General features: G+C 46.5%; 1 protein-coding gene across 1 annotated transcript in view; it reads left to right on the plus strand.

Annotated features, from left to right (window-relative positions):
• Positions 1 to 3,350: 3,350 nt before the first annotated feature.
• Positions 3,351 to 16,040, plus strand: part of tmem132a (transmembrane protein 132A) — a 48,148-nt gene continuing 35,458 nt past the window's right edge. Inside the window, exons 1-6 of the mRNA XM_029448887.1 lie at positions 3,351 to 3,644; positions 5,906 to 5,997; positions 7,098 to 7,324; positions 7,443 to 7,655; positions 7,744 to 7,900; positions 11,047 to 11,053. Of these exons, the coding sequence (XP_029304747.1) occupies positions 5,916 to 5,997; positions 7,098 to 7,324; positions 7,443 to 7,655; positions 7,744 to 7,900; positions 11,047 to 11,053 (686 nt within the window). The 5' untranslated portion in view covers positions 3,351 to 3,644; positions 5,906 to 5,915. The remainder of the gene's footprint in view (positions 3,645 to 5,905; positions 5,998 to 7,097; positions 7,325 to 7,442; positions 7,656 to 7,743; positions 7,901 to 11,046; positions 11,054 to 16,040) is intronic.

A 16,040-nucleotide genomic window follows, 5' to 3' on the forward strand; every position in this document is an offset into this window, starting at 1 on the left:
TCTGATGAGCAGATAAATTATCCTCCGACTTTGCCACTCCAGAAATGGCAGTGATAGGGTTGGGGTCAAATGTTTCATCACACATATGTGAGAGGGATTAAAAAATGGGGTTCCAGAAATGATTTACCAAACAGAAATGGAAGATTTTGAATCCTCTTTTAATGGTCACAAACATATATACAGCCAAGCACACATTGAATGTAGACTCTGCATTTAACCCATCCTAGTTTTGGAGCAGTGGGCAGCTACTTTACAGCGCCCGGGAAGCAATGCGGGGATCCGGTGCCTTGCAACTTGACAATGCCCAGGAGGTGAGCTGGTACCTCTCAAAGTACCAGTCCACACTCCGTACTTGGCTCGTCCGTACCAAGCCAAGTCCCTATGGACTGAGCTATTGCTGGCCCAAAACATTACTAACAAATCAAATTTATTTATATAGCCCAATATCACAAATTATACATTTGTCTCAGTGTGCATTACAGACTGCATCGCACAAGGAAAAGCTTCGTAAAAGAAACCCCATAATTAAAGGACGAAGAAATGGAAGAAACCTCAGGGAGTGCAAGGTTCGCTGGAACCGACAGAACTGAACCCAAATGCACGACACAGAGACAGGCAGAATACAATATAGTTCAGTTTACTCAGTAATCCAGGAAGGGTCCAATACCGGTAAATCAGTTCAAAAGGCAAACAAATCCAGTAAGGGGCAGGCAGAAGAATCGAAGTCCAGAAACAGGCAGCAGGGTCAAAACGAAACAGGCTCTCTTTAACAGGTTTGACTTTGGATACATGGAATGTGGGGTGAACCCTCACGGAAGGTGGTAGACGAAGACGGACAGCAGCGGGATTGATGACCCTCGAGACGGGGAATGGACCCACAAAACGTGGAGCCAACTACTTGGATTCTACTCTGAGGGTTAGATCCTTTGTAGATAACCAGGCCCATTGCCCCGGCGTGTATAGGGGGGCAGGAATGCGACGTCGGTTAGCGGAACGTTGGTAACGTTCTGAAGAGCGCAGGAGTGTGAGGCGAGCCTGTCTCCATGTGTGTCGACACAGACCTACGAACGCCTGCACAGAGGGAATGCTGGCCTCACGTTCCTGCTCTGGGAAGAGTGGTGGCTGATAACCCCGGGAACACTGGAAGGGTGAGAGACCAGTGGCAGAGCTGGGAAGGGTGTTGTGGGCATACTCGATCCACAAGAGCTGCTTAGACCAGGAGAAGGGGTTGCGGGAAGTGAGGCAGCGTAGAGCTGTCTCCATCTCTTGGTTCATTCTTTCTGCCTGACCATTGGATTGGGGGTGAAAACCGGATGACAGACTGACAGTGGCCCCCAGAAGCCTGCAAAACTCAGACCAAATGCGGGAGGTGATTTGTGGACCACGGTCAGAGACCACATCACAGGGCAGACCATGAAGTCGGAACACCTGTTGGAGCATAATCTCCGCTGTTTCTTTGGCAGTAGGCAATTTGGTAAGTGGAATGAATTGAGCAGACTTGGAAAATCGAGCAACGACAGTGAGTATGACTGTGTTACCGTCAGAGAGTGGTAGGCCAGTGACGAAATCCAACGAGATGTGGGACCATGGACGAGTTGGAACTGGCAAGGGATGGCGAAGACCAGAGGGGACCTGGTGTGAGGTCTTGTTTTGAGAGCAGACTGGACAGGCCGCGACAAATCCTCTGGTGTCCGCCTCCATGGAAGACCACCAGAAGCGTTGAAGCAGCGCTAGGGTGCGTCTCACCCCAGGGTGACAAGCCAGGCGAGACGAATGACCCCACTGGAGGACCTGAGCACGTAGACTGGCAGGAACAAACAAACTGTCATCTGGACAAGCACTGGGAGCAGGATGTTCAGCGTGGGAGCGCTTTACCTTGTCCTCCACGTCCCAAGTTACTGCACCCATGACACATGCAGAAGGAAGGATACCTTCCGGACTGGATGGAAAACTCTCCCACTGGAATTGACGGGAAAGGGTGTCGGGTTTCACATTTTTTGAACCTGGTCTGTAGAAAAGTGAAAAGTCAAAACGGTTAAAGAAGAGAGCCCACCTTGCTTGACGGATGTACTCCAGGTTTTTATGGTCTGTCCAGACCACAAATGGCTGCTCTGTTCCCTCCAACCAGTGTCTCCACTCCTCCAGTGCCAGTTTTACTGCTAACAACTCCCTATTCCCAATATAATAATTCCTCTCTGCCAGAGACAGCTTCCGGGAGAAGAAGGCACAAGGATGAACCTTCTGATCCTCAACCGATCGGATGAACCTCCGGTAGAAGTTGGCAAAACCCAGGAAACGTTGAAGCTCCTTTCGTGTGGAAGGCAAACAAAAGGCAAACAAATCCAGTAAGGGGCAGGCAGAAGAATCGGAGTCCAGAAACAGGCAGCAGGGTCAAAACGGGCAGGTCAGGAAAACTAAATAGGTAAACTAGACGATCACTGGAGAGCTTGGCAGGAAAACACAAGACAATCTGGCAGGGAACAAGTGGGAGAGACCTGGTATATATCCTCTGAGAGAACTAATGAGGGAATGAGAAGCAGGTGAGGAGATGGGCTGTGGAAACCAGGTGAGGGGAATAAGTTGATTGCAGGAAGTGAGGATGAACCAGGATCTGAAATGATAAGAGAATCACTGACAAGGTAAAACCAAATGAAAACAAACTAATAGTGGGTGGAACGCGTGACAGGGAGAGCAACTGAGGAGGGATCCCTCTCCCAAGACAGACAGACGTGCAATAGATGTCGTGTGTACAGGATAAACAACATAGTACAAATACAACATTTGACAGAAATGACTGTATATCTGCTGATAGAAGCTGGAGCATCATGTGACCATGTATGCTCAAGGACCTCTCCTAGTTATGGTGATTCTAAAGTGTTTGAAAACCCAAACATTTTTACAGTGTTTTTATTATGCCACTAACACCTAACAACTATAGATGATAACACAGTCTGTATCCACTATACAATGTCCTATACGCACACGCACGCACGCACGCACAAAGATAATAGAGAGGGATGGACAAAAAGAGTAACTCCGAGGGGAGGAGTGAGGAAGAGGGAGAGCAAAGCCTATAATTAAAAAAATGAAAAAAGAAAAAGGGGAGGGGAAAGGGATATAACAGAGAGAGAAAGGGGAGAGGATTATTTACCGTTTAAAACATATAAATCTGTATTGTGTGCGAATCTGGCACAGGAAGGGCGGGAAGAGAAAGAGACAGAGATAGCAAGAGAGAGAAAGAGAGAGAGAAAGGGAACGAGGGAGAGAGGGAGTTAGAGAGACAGCAAGAGAGACAGAGAGTGAGAGAGAGGTCGAGACAGAGAGAGAGACAGAGAGAAAGAGAGAGAGAGAGGGAGTTAGAGAGACAGAGAGAGACAACGAGAGACAGAGACAACGAGAGACAGAGAGAGAGAGGAGGTTTATAGCAGTAGCAGACCAGCAAAGAAGATTGAGAGAGACAAGAAAAAGCATATAACTATAATATATTTTAAGTATTCTATTTCTTTGAATAGTCCACACATTTTTGTTGTGAAGTAGTTTTGATATCCTGCTGGAAGCAGAACGAGCAAGAACGGAGAGAACAACCTGCTGAAAAAATGGCTCACGGAAAATATGTAATTTGGAGCTGAACTATACAAAAACAGGTGGGTGAGAGGAGTGTACGTGTATATGTGTGTGTGTGTGTGTGTGTGTGTGTGTGTGTGTGTGTGTGTGTGTGTGGGATTGTATCATCTGACCTCTTTACAGTGATTATTGTCTCCTGGGAACATGTACATAACACACACATTTGATATATTTGCTGTATCTTCTGCTGAATTTAACCGAGTGGTGTATCAGTGTTTGAGAATGACTGTATATATGTTCAAAGCAGTGGCGGGTCGTCAGGGCCAGTAAGGCCTTCTCTGCCGGCCTAAACATCATCAGAATATACATTTCATTTTTATATATTTTTTCCACAAATATGTATTAGATTATTCCCCATAGTCTATTCTCTTCATTTCATAGCTTTCCTCTTGGTTGCGCTGCTTCCAGCCTCTGATCGAGATTTGGAGGTCTGGCCTTTATGTTAGAGCTTTTATCCAATCATATTTCAGCCATAATGTGTTGCCAGGGTCCAATAAATCTGCCCTTAGGCCTTCAGAATCAACAGTGCGGGCGCCTGTCGCTTAAAGTGAAGAGACAAAACTGTGGCGTTAACCAATCAGATTTCGAGTTGGGGACACCGGGGCCAGCTAGCAGGCATACGATAATGTCAGCACGTCCACGTCTTTTTATTGGATACGCACTATTGAGAGGCAGAGCTATGCAGAGCTAGCAAACTGAACTTGAACGAGCTAATTTAGTTTTCTACAAGCTGTTTTTTTTCAACCCACAATGGCTGAAGGAGGACAAGAGATCGATTTGGTCGCCGATATAATTAAAACGCCATTTTCAAGACAAACTTTTCAAGAAAAGCTAGACATTTGTGAGAAGAGAACAGCCAACCTCGATGCTAGCACAGGGTTTCTCCGCCACTTTCAAATCACTAACTACGACTGGTACCCCTGGCTCACAGCCTCCGAGAGGCACTGCAAATTGCTGGGAATGCCTGCTATTTACAACTGATCGATTTGGTGTTTGGAGCCACACAGGGTTTGGAAACTTGAGTTGTCTAACCAAGGCAGCAATGAGACACCAAAGCACGGCTGGGCACTTACAAGCAACGGTGCTTTTGAAAACCTTTGGGACACCCGAGTGGATCTACAGCTCAACGAACAAGTGCACAGGGAAACGGAGCTCCACAACGAAAGGGTGAACAAAAATAGGGAAATGCGGATTTATTGATTATAAATGCTTCGGAAATATTAATATAACTCTGTTGTACTTGACTATGTTAAGGTGATGCAACGCCCGGTTATACTGCGTTTCTGTCTAAATGTATAGTTTCTAGAGCCATGGCGTCATAATGATGGTATTAAGAGGTGGAATAATTCAGGTAGGACTGTGTAGGACATCACTGAAGGCCTAGGTGGGAAATGCACGGCCCGCCACTGGTTCACAGGATACAGTGTCTTGTAAAATATTGTTCACCAATATATTTATTAAAATCCTCTTTCCATGCAGGTTATGTAACAAAAATGGGCTTATAATAATATCAATAATGAATACATATAACTTTTGTTTTTAGCATTGGCATACTGTAGAGAGCAAAACCCCACTTTGGACCTGCTCTTTGTCGGGCCAATCAATTAATAAACCAAGCTAACCAAACATGCTACAGAAAAGACTTTCCCAGTTAGTGTTTTTGTTTTGTTTGACCCACATGTCGTGTAGATACAACCATAACTCTTAGCAAGCTAACCATATGGTCATCATCCATCATTGTATTGGTAACTTCTTGCTAACTCACATTGAGCAAGCTAGTACAACAAATAAGAAGCTACATTTTTAATAATGTAGCTTGTCTTTGGATTATTATTATTAGAGGTCATTTAGCAGACGCTCTCATCCAGAGCGATTTACAGTGAACTAACTACAGAGACAGTCCCCCTGGAGCAACTCAGGGTTAAGTACCTTGCTCAGGGGCACAAAACTGGCAGACCTGATTATGAACTCACAACCTTCTGGTGTTTAATATGGAAGCTGTACCACTAGACCACTAGGCCATCACCACCCATGCAGTTGGACTGTGTTACAGTAAGTCTCTAAAATCAGTATTATCAAATATTATGGATAAGATATAAAAGCAACTACAAGCTCCTGGTTAACATTAGAGATTGTTATTAACTAACCCATACATCCTAAATATTGTCTAATAAATGAAAATGTCAAACATTTCCTGCACTGGTACTGCATGTTGCCACTGAATTAAAATATCCAATGCAGAATAACTTCATATTGACACATGATAGTTGTGTTGCATCAGGTCTGTAGTGATGGCAGAGGTCAGCTGGGCTGCTGTGTGGTGGCACAGAAGAGGAGTTAGCCGTCTGCTGCTCTTTTGGATTTCTATAGTAGGTGAGTCTATAGTAATGTGTTTGTCTGAGGTACTTTAGAGCGTCACAGCAGCATGGACTGTTGCAGAGGCCCACTTCTCGCGTATCTGTTTATGGAAAACTTTCTTGTTCATTCTAACTTTAGTGCTATTGGCTCCTTGTTGTCTTGTTGGCACTGACTCTCCCACATCATCACTTTCCCAAACCTTCTTATTTACATTCTCTGCTTGTCCACCAGATGCCTTCAGACGTATTCTTCTGTCTCAGTTACCTCACTCCCACATTCACTGTTGTTTTGTTTAGTTGATGTATTAAGACATTTTAATTTACTGTGCTTTATATGATAATTACTGTTGGATATTGTTTTCTAACAAAAAAGTTAAATTACCATGTTAGAAATTCTTAAAAGCACATCTAATCCTTCTCTATCATTTAAACAGAATCTATGAATATGTAAATATTGTTCATTTCTAAAGTTTAGACCAATGTACACAATATGTCTACATTCTCAATGTGTGTGATCTGCAAGCTTCAAGTTTCCACATTGCACTGTTGATGTTTATGATTGCCTCCGTATTAGTTGCAATGTCAATCACCTCGCAGGTGTTGTCCTGGAGTCTCGTGGCTTTGAAGAGATTGTATGTTGTAATTGTATGTTTTATATGTTGATAATTTATAACAAGTGTCCAAATAAACATTTACTTCAACGTACGCTACAAAGCATAGCGTCTGAAAAAAAAGGGGGGGAAATTAGTGTGCCCACCCAGGTGTTATGTTTCCATCACTGCCAAACTGAGCTGAAGCCGATAAACACCACAGTGCAGTCATTTGTCCTGGGACTGAAGGCCTTTTGTAACCTTTCCCACTGAAAACAAAAAAGATAATAGTGGGTGTAAGAGGGTTTTTTGTCCAATGGAAAAGGGGCTTAAATCAGTATGCACAGTGAAGTCAACAACATCACAGTGAAGGAACAAGAAGTGAAACACATTTCTGAGTAAATGGGGACTTTAACTTCGAAATGAAGAATAGTTACTTTCAGATACCTCATTGTAGAGCAAGGTGACATTTTTCTTGACTTTGGTTCTCACTTCTTTCCATACCTTTCTTTTGTTATTACATCAGTTCCTCCATCCCTCTTGCAGCCTTCTCTCCCTCTTTCCCTGCCGGTCCACATGTCGGTTGTCCCACCACACTGGCAGTTCCATCCTCTTTCTCAGGCGGAGCTGGACCCTCTTTTCTCAAACTCTAGCCCCTTCTCCTTCTCCCAGAGCCTGTTCATGGTACACCCACCTGGCCAATTCCCCAGACCAGTCCTCCAGGCTGCATTTGGCCCTTACTCAGTTACACAGGTAAGAGGGAAAAGGAGAGGATAAAGATCTGTTGGTGAGTTGACTGAAGATGACAATATATGCTAATTCTACATAAACTGTTAAAGCTAACTAGCTGCATACCTCTCTTTTTCCACAGCTCATATCAGAGCCTGTCCTTCCTCTCTCTCCCCTTCTGTCCGCCTTCCTCCTCTCAGAGCATGTGGAGAGAGAGAGGGATAAGGGCAGGCAGGAGAGGTTCAGGGTGAGGACATTGTTCCACATGCCGGGCGACACCAGCACCCAAGCGACCTGCATCACCCTACATGCATTTAAGGAGACAGAGGAGCACAAGGCCTCCTGTATCACACAGGTTAGGACCAGATTTCTCTCTAACCTTCTCACTAATGTATTACACCATTTCCCTTTCCTTCCTTTTATCTATCCATCCTGTTTCCCAGCCTCCTCTAGGGCTGTGCATGGTAACTCTGACACTTCCAAGTGACTGGTTTGAGGATCAACACACCAACCAATCACATCAGGATTTGGAAAAGTGGCACAGTGACATTCACCCTCGTCGCCGCTTGCAGAAGTGGCAACGGCAGCAGAGGGGTCATCGTCACGGCATCTTTGTCAACCACCAGCTCGCAACTTCTCCTTCACTGAGGTGAAGTCTTAAAGAAGACATTTTATGCAAATATTCAAGTTCATACTTGTTTTTTAAGGTTTCTACTAGAAGATGTTAAGATCCTTTTTAAATTCTGTCTGCCTGAATATACCTGTATTAACTAAGTTTTAACACGTCTCATAAGGCCCCCCTCTCGAAAAAGCCCAATCTGTTTTGATTAGTCAGTGTTGCTGGTCTTTTGCATCTGTATTGTCACCATCAATACGATGTAATTGCAGCCAGGGAATCACTGTAACCACATTTAGCTGCATTTATACAGTGAATACCACCACAATAACCGCTTCTAATCAATTGCTGCCAACTTTTCAATTTAGTTTGGAGTGAGATTCAGTATCGGTAAAGTGGGTGCATTATAAGATTAGGCCTTTCTATGACATTACCCACTGCAGGATACTTGCATTGTATTAGACGTCATTGCCTAAATGGTGGTGGTAGCCTAGTGGTCTGATGGTATGCCTTCCAAACTAGAAGGTTGTGAGGTCAATATCCGTATCTCATCCGTAAATCCAAATCATCCACCTGTCAGCTTGACCCCCTTCCTACCCACCTAGTTTATGTATATCTACCTTCCCTCTCCCCTCTAATTACCGACATAATTCATTCCTCCCTTACCTCTGGTCTCGTCCCCTCATCCCTCAAAACAGGTGCAATAACTCTTATTCTCAAAAAACCTGTTGCGGACCCCAATAATTTGAATAATTTCTGCCCTATCTCTAACCTACCATTTCTCTCCAAGATACTTGAAAAAACTGTTGCAGCTCAGGTCCACACACATCTTGTGAATAATCTTTATGAAAAAATTCAGTCTGGTTTCCGCTCCTCACACAGTACAGAGACGGCCATCTTCATAATCACAAACGATCTCCTGGTGGCTGCTGACTCTAGGCTCCTATCCATACTCATCCTCCTTGACTACAGCCTTCGACACCATCTCACATCACATCCTTCTTGACAGATTAGCTTCTATGCTGGAGTTCACCCCAGTGGACGAGAGGGTCGCCTCCCTACGCCTTCGGGTTATGGGGGGGAAAACTCTGACTGTTGTTTGTGCAGGGGGCTCCAGTAGGGGACTCTGTAGTCTTGCTGGGAGACTTCAACGCACACGTGGGAAATGATGGAGACACCTGGAGAGCGTTGATTGGGAGGAATCTAAACCCGAACGGTCATTTGTTGTTGGACTTCTGTGCTAGTCATGGAATGGCCATAACAAACACCATGTTCGAACATAAGGATGCTCATAAGTGTACGTGGTACCAGAGCACCCTAGGCCAAAGATCAATGATCGATTTTGTAATCGTATCATCTGATCTGAGGCCGCATGTTTTGGACACTCGGGTGAAGAGAGGGGCGGAGCTGTCAACTGATCACCATCTGATGGTGAGTTGGATCAAGGGGTGGGGGAAGACTCTGGATAGACCTGGTAAGCCCAAACGGGTAGTGCGGGTGAACTGGGAACGTCTGGAGGAAGCCCCTGTCCTGGAGATCTTCAACTCACACCTCCGGCGGAGCTTTTCAGACATTCCTGTGGAGTTTGGGGGCATTGAGCCTGAGTGGGCAATGTTCGAAACCTCTATTGCTGAAGCTGCGGTGATGAGCTGTGGTCTCAAGGTCTTAGGTGCCTCAAGGGGCAGTAACCCTCAAACACCGTGGTGGACCCCGGTGTTCAGGGAAGCCGTCCGACTGAAGAAGGAGTCCTTCCGGGTTATGTTATCCGGGAGGGCTCCGGAAACAGTTGCAGGGTACTGAAGGACTAGAAGGGCGGCAGCCTCTGCCGTGTCAGAGGCAAAGCAGCGGGTGTGGGAGAAGTTTGGAGAAGCTATGGAGAAGGACTTTCTGGAAAACCATCCAGCACTCAGGAGGGGGAAGCGGGGAACCATCCAAGCTGTGTACAGCAAGGGTGGGACCCTGCTGACTTTGACTGAGAAGGTTATCGGGCGGTGGAAGGAGCACTTTGAGGAACTCCTGAATCCGACTAACACGCCCTCTATGGTAGAGGCAGAGCTGGAAGCTGATGGGGGACCATTGTCAATTTCCCTGTTGGAAGTCACTGAGGTAGTCAAACAACTCCACAGTGGCAAAGCCGCAGGGGTTGATGAGATCCGTCCAGAAATGCTGAAGGCTTTGGGTGTTGAGGGGCTGTCTTGGTTGACACGGCTAGTCAACATTGTGTGGAAGTCTGGGACAATGCCTAAGAGGTGGCAGACCGGGGTGGTGGTTCCCCTAAAAAATGGGGACCAGAGAGTGTGTGCCAACTTCAAGGGTATCACACTTCTCAACCTCCCTGGTAAAGTATACTCCAAGGTACTGGAAAGGAGGGTTTGGCCAGTAGTCGAACCTCTGATTGAAGAGGAACAATGCGGATTCTGTCCTGGTCGTGGAACAACGGACCAACTCTTCACTCTCGCAAGGATCCTGGAGGGGGCCTGGGAGTACGCACATCCGGTCTACATGTGTTTTGTGGCTCTGGAGATGGCGTATGACCGGGTCCCTCAGGTGATACTGTGGGAGGTGCTTTGGGAGTATGGAGTGAGGGGATCCAATCCCTGTTCGCCCAAAGCAAGAGTCGTGTCCGGATACTCGGCAGTAAATTGGACTCGTTCCCAGTGAATGTTGGACTCCGCCAGGGCTGCGCTTTGTCACCAATCGTGTTCGTGATTTTCATGGACAGGATATCGAGGCGTAGTCGTGGAGGAGAGGGGTTGCAGTTCGGTGACCTGAGGATCTCATCGCTGCTCTTTGCAGATGATGTGGTCCTTATGGCATCACCGGTCTGTGACCGTCAACAGTCACTGGATCGGTTCGCAGCCGAGTGTGGAGCGGTTGGGATGAGGATCAGCACCTCAAAATCTGAGGCCATGGCTCTCAGCAGGATACCGGTGGATTGCCTACTTCGGGTAGGGAATGAGCCCTTACCCCAAGTGAAGGAGTTCAAGTACCTAGGGGTCTGAGGTCTTGTTCGCACTGTTGTAACGAAAAGAGAGCTAAGCCAGAAGGCAAAACTCTCAATCTACCGCTCGATCTTCGTTCCTACCCTCACCTATGGTCATGAAGGATGGGTCATGACTGAAAGAACGAGATCACGAGTACAAGAGGCCAAAATGGGTTTTCTCAGATGGGTGGCTGGTGTCTCCCTTAGAGATAGTGTGAGAAGCTCAGCCATCCGTGAGAGACTCGGAGTAGAACCGCTGTTCCTTTACGTTGAAAGGAGCCAGTTGAGGTGGTTCGGGCATCTAGTAAGGATGCCACCTGGGCGCCTCCCTAGGGAGGTGTTCCAGGCACGTTCAGCTGGGAGGAGACCCCGGGGAAGACCCAGGACTCGGTGGAGAGATTATATCTCCTCACTGGCCTGGGAACGCCTCGGGATCCCCCAGGCAGAGCTGGAGGATATGGCCTGGTGAAGGGAAGATTGGGGTTCCATACTGGAGCAGCTGCCCCCACGACCCGACCCCGGATAACCGGTAGACGATGGATGGATGGATGGTATCACTGGCACACCCCTCACCTGGTTCAGATCTTACCTCTACGGCCCTACCCACTTTATTCAACTCAAACACTTTAAATCACAGTCCCTTCCTGTCCTCACTGGTGTTCCTCTTGGCTCTGTCTTGGGCCCCCTCCTATTTATCATCTACCTCCTACCTCTCGGCCATATCTTCAGGAAATACGGTATCCAATTCCACTGTTACGCGGTTGATACCCAGTTCTATCTTTCCACCAAGCCCACATCCGCTTCCCTTTCTGACTGTTTACTGGAAATCAAATCCTGGTTCTCATCCAACTTTCTCAAACTTAACAGTGATAAAACCGAGGTTCTTCTAGTTGGCTCCAAGTACACTCTGGCCAAAATTGATAAACTCTCCCTTACCATTGATAACTCCACAGTCCCCCCCCTCCCCCCAAGTAAAGAGCCTTGGTGTCATTCTCGACAGCACCTAACCCTATCTTTTGAAGCTCACATAAACAACATCACTCGGTCTGTCTACTTCCACCTCCGCAACATTAATCGTCTCTGCCCGTCACTCACACCCAACACCACCACCATTCTCATCCACGCCCTTGTTACATCCCGTATAGATAATTGCAACTCCATCCTCTCTGGCCTTCCTCACAAATCTCTACGTAAACTCCAACTGGTCCAAAATTCAGCCGCCCGTATCATCACCAGAACTTCTTCCATAGACCAGGCACTCTGGTTCTCCAACAACTCCCTTGGCTCCCAGTTAAATATCGTATTGATATTTAAATTCTGCTCCTCATCTTCTAGGCCCTTCACAATCTTGCACCTTTATACCTCTCTGAACTCCTTCACACATACACTCCCTCTCGCTCTCTCCGATCTTCCTCTGCCTCCCAACTCACTATTCCCTCTGCCCACCTGATCACCATGGGGGCCCAGAGCCTTCAGCCACTCTGCCCCCCGTCTCTGGAACTCTCTCCCACTAAACATCCGCAACATCCACTCCCTCCCCGCATTCAAGTCTGGTTTAAAAACTTTTTTTTTTAATTAGCATATTCTTAATAATCACTCATTTGTTAACGGATTGTTGTTTTTAAGTTTTATTTTTCTCTGTTCTCAGTTTTTGTTTTTGTTTTGTTTGTGAATGACTGACTTTGTTTTGTTGCTTGTTTGTTCCTTGTTTTTAACCTTATGTTCTGTACGGTGTCCTTGAGTGCCATGAAAGGCGCCTATAAAATAAAATGTATTATTATTATTATTATTATTATTAATACAAGTTAGTTCACTCAGGATAAGAGTGTCTGCTAAATGAACTGTAATGTAAATCAGGAGACCAAACCTAACCAGTGCATCCGTGGATCTTTGCCCAGAAAATAGTTTTCAGAGAATGTTTTCCAGCATTCGAGTATTGTAGAGTAATGTTGTTGCAGAATATGTCGGGAGGACAGGTGGCATCAATGAAGGACAAAAACAGATTGTTCAAAGACAGTGGATACCACAGGATAATTTTGTCAAGAAAACAAACAAACAAACTAGATTGGTATTAAACTAGAAAGCCAGCAATGAAATAGAAGAAAAGGAAACAGTTCTAAAGGCCCTGTCACACAGTTCCGTATGGCAGAAAGGTATGCTGGCGCATATGAAAATTAGCATATACAACGTATATGAACGTATACAGAGCCTATTGATAGCGTATCACGTACTTATACAAAACGCATGAGAGCGAATGGCCAACAGATTCCGTGAAACATTTTTGAACATGCTCAAAACGAGGGGCAGCTGGAAAACAGCTGGGGTCTCGAGGGACAGAGGGAGCCCATGGGATGGGGTCTCACGGGACAAAGAGAGCACAGGGGCTGGGGTCTCGAGGGGCAGCTGGGGCCAGCTGGGGTCTCGAGGGACAAAGGGACCACAGGAGCTGGGGTCTCGAGGGTTAAAGGGAGCACAGGAGCTGGGGTCTCAAGGGACAAAGGGAGCACAGGGGCTGGGGCCTCGAGGGGAAGCTGGGGAACAGCTGGGGCCTTGAGGGGCAGCTGGGGAACAGCTGGGGTCTCGAGGGACAGAGGGAACACAGGGGATGGAGTCTCTAGGTACAAAGGGAGCACAGGAGCTAGGGTCTCGAGGGACAAAGGGAGGACAGGAGCTGGGGTCTCGAGGGACAAAGGGAGCATAGGGGCTGGGGCCTCGAGGGACAAAGGGAGCACAGGGGCTCGAGGGGCAGCTGGGGAAAAGCTGGGGTCTGCGGAGGTCTGGCAGCGGGAGTCTGCGGAGGTCCAGCAGCGGGAACTAAAGTCTGCGGAGGGCCGTCAGCGGGAACTGAAGTCTGCAGAGGTCCAGCAGTGGGAACTGGAGGCTGACGTGGCCCGGTAGTGGGAACTGGAGGCTGTCACAGCCCGGCAGCGGGAACTTCATGCTGGCAGCGTGAACTGAAGGCTGTCGCGGCCCGGCAGCAGGAACTGGAAGCTGTCGCGGCCCGGCAGCGGGAACTAGAGGCTTTCGCGGCCCGGCAGCGGGAACTGGAGGCTGTCGTGGCCCGGCAGCGGGAACTGGAGGCTGTCGCGGCCCGGCAGCAGGAACGGAGGACTGAGAGCCGGAATGACAGTGGCTAGCACGGCCAAATCGCCTTCTCAGAGGCCTGAAAGCCCTCTGGATACTCAGAGGTCCCCCGAGGGCCAGGCGAGTATCCAGAAATGTGTCAGGGGCTGGAGCAGGAGAATCGGCAAGCTGCAATCTTATGATCCCCAGGTTCACCCTGAGCAGACTAGTCTGCTGAACCTCCTGGGAGCGGAGGCTAGCAGATTCAGAATTAGGCTGAGCTCGAGGAATATTAACAAAATCCTGAAGCCACCCAGGCAAAAGGCTCTTTAGCCCAGATTTAGCAGCCACTTCTCTGTGCGCCAATCTTAAGGCAGCCTGTTTGACCTCCCAACAGGAAGCTCTCCTACACTCCCCGTGGATACACATCAGGGTGTAGGAGAGGTCATAGAGTTCCTTCTCCATGGTAACTGCTGGGTCCATACCTGGTTGGTTTGTACTGTCACGTTGTGGTGTAAGAGAGGACCCAAAAGCAGTTCAGCAGACGATATTATAACAAAAAGCGAGCCTTTAATATAACAAAAGCTGAATCCAAAGTACAAAAGTACAAAGTAACAAAATAACACAAACCAAACCGAGGAAGACACGGGGTAAGCACGGGTAGGTACGAGCAGGACACAAGGTAGGCACCTTTACCATTACTGACAAACCAACAAGGAACAATGAGACAGACCAGGTTATATACACACAGACACCAAACGAGGAAACAAGACACAGCTGGGGAGAAAGGCAAAAACACAAGGGCATGATGAGTGGACACAGGAGTATCAAATTAACAACCACAGAGGAAGGGAAAAAACATAACAGAAAGGAAAACAAGGCAAGACACAAGGGGAAGTGAACATTTCAAAATAAAACACGAAAACCAGGTTGTGACAACAAAGGCAATTCATCTTCTGATACCTAAATGAAGCTATTAACAATTGGACTGATAAATAAGAGCTGGGATAAATATCAATGCAGGATTGCAGCATCATTAGACTATGGCCTGTATAGCCCGTCTGCTAAACTTTAACTAGCCTACATGGCTGTTTAGTTAAACTGTCAATATGTCCATCAAATGAATACAAGATTATTGTTGTCCATACATTTTGGCAGTTGTTTGTGCAGAAACTTTGAGCACACTGGGTTTTTCCTCCCTCCTGACATTGGACAATAAGAAGAAAGTACATCAGTAGGATAAATAAAACAGGATGACATATTTCCTCTTCTAAAAGTGAGTAACAGATGATTGGCTCAAAAGAGTTACATTCAAACAGGAGTTTACGTAGAGTGCTAAACTGTATGAGAGGTAAAGCAAGTGAATACCATTTATGTTACAATGTTTTACACAGCATTGCTGTTGTGCTGTCTTTGCTGCTCAGCTCTGATTGTCCGCGACTAATCAGTTACAAATTAGTTTTTTTACTTCACAACCAACGTTCCAGCGAGAATCTAATCCGAAATCGGGGAGAAATTAACAACATCGGCAACCAAGATTACAGGTTTCCCTGACGTTTGGCTCAGGTAAATACTGCTATATGTCTCTGTTCGATATTGTTAGCTTAGTATTTTACGTAAAACTGTAAACATACACACTGCCTTTTGTTTGTCTTTACAGGTACATTTGTGAGTAATGACCTACAGAACCCAGTGAAGAAAACATGTGTGGTGAGGGGATACAGTACAGGTATGGTGTGTACATGTAGCTCAGTATGTAATGAAAACACTTACAGTAGTTGTCAGGATGAGGGGGTGGGGTGTGGGTGGTTATGTTAACTTATTAGTTACCTCAGACCAGTGACAATTACTATAGTGAAGCAGCAATTTAGGTGGAATAGACTTCATCCTGTACCATGTCTACATAAGTGAAGGTTGCAGTATTGATCTTATAAAGTAACTAGTTTACGTAGAAATATTGCTCAGTATCTAAAATATGTGCAGCTACTGTGAGGACTGTACTGTGTCCATGTTTCACAAAGAAACTTGAAATGTTATTACTTTGACAGTAATTTCCATATTATGCTGTGAAATATTTG

The sequence above is a fragment of the Cottoperca gobio genome, chromosome 1, assembly GCF_900634415.1.
Source record: "Cottoperca gobio chromosome 1, fCotGob3.1, whole genome shotgun sequence".
Taxonomy (NCBI): domain Eukaryota; kingdom Metazoa; phylum Chordata; class Actinopteri; order Perciformes; family Bovichtidae; genus Cottoperca; species Cottoperca gobio.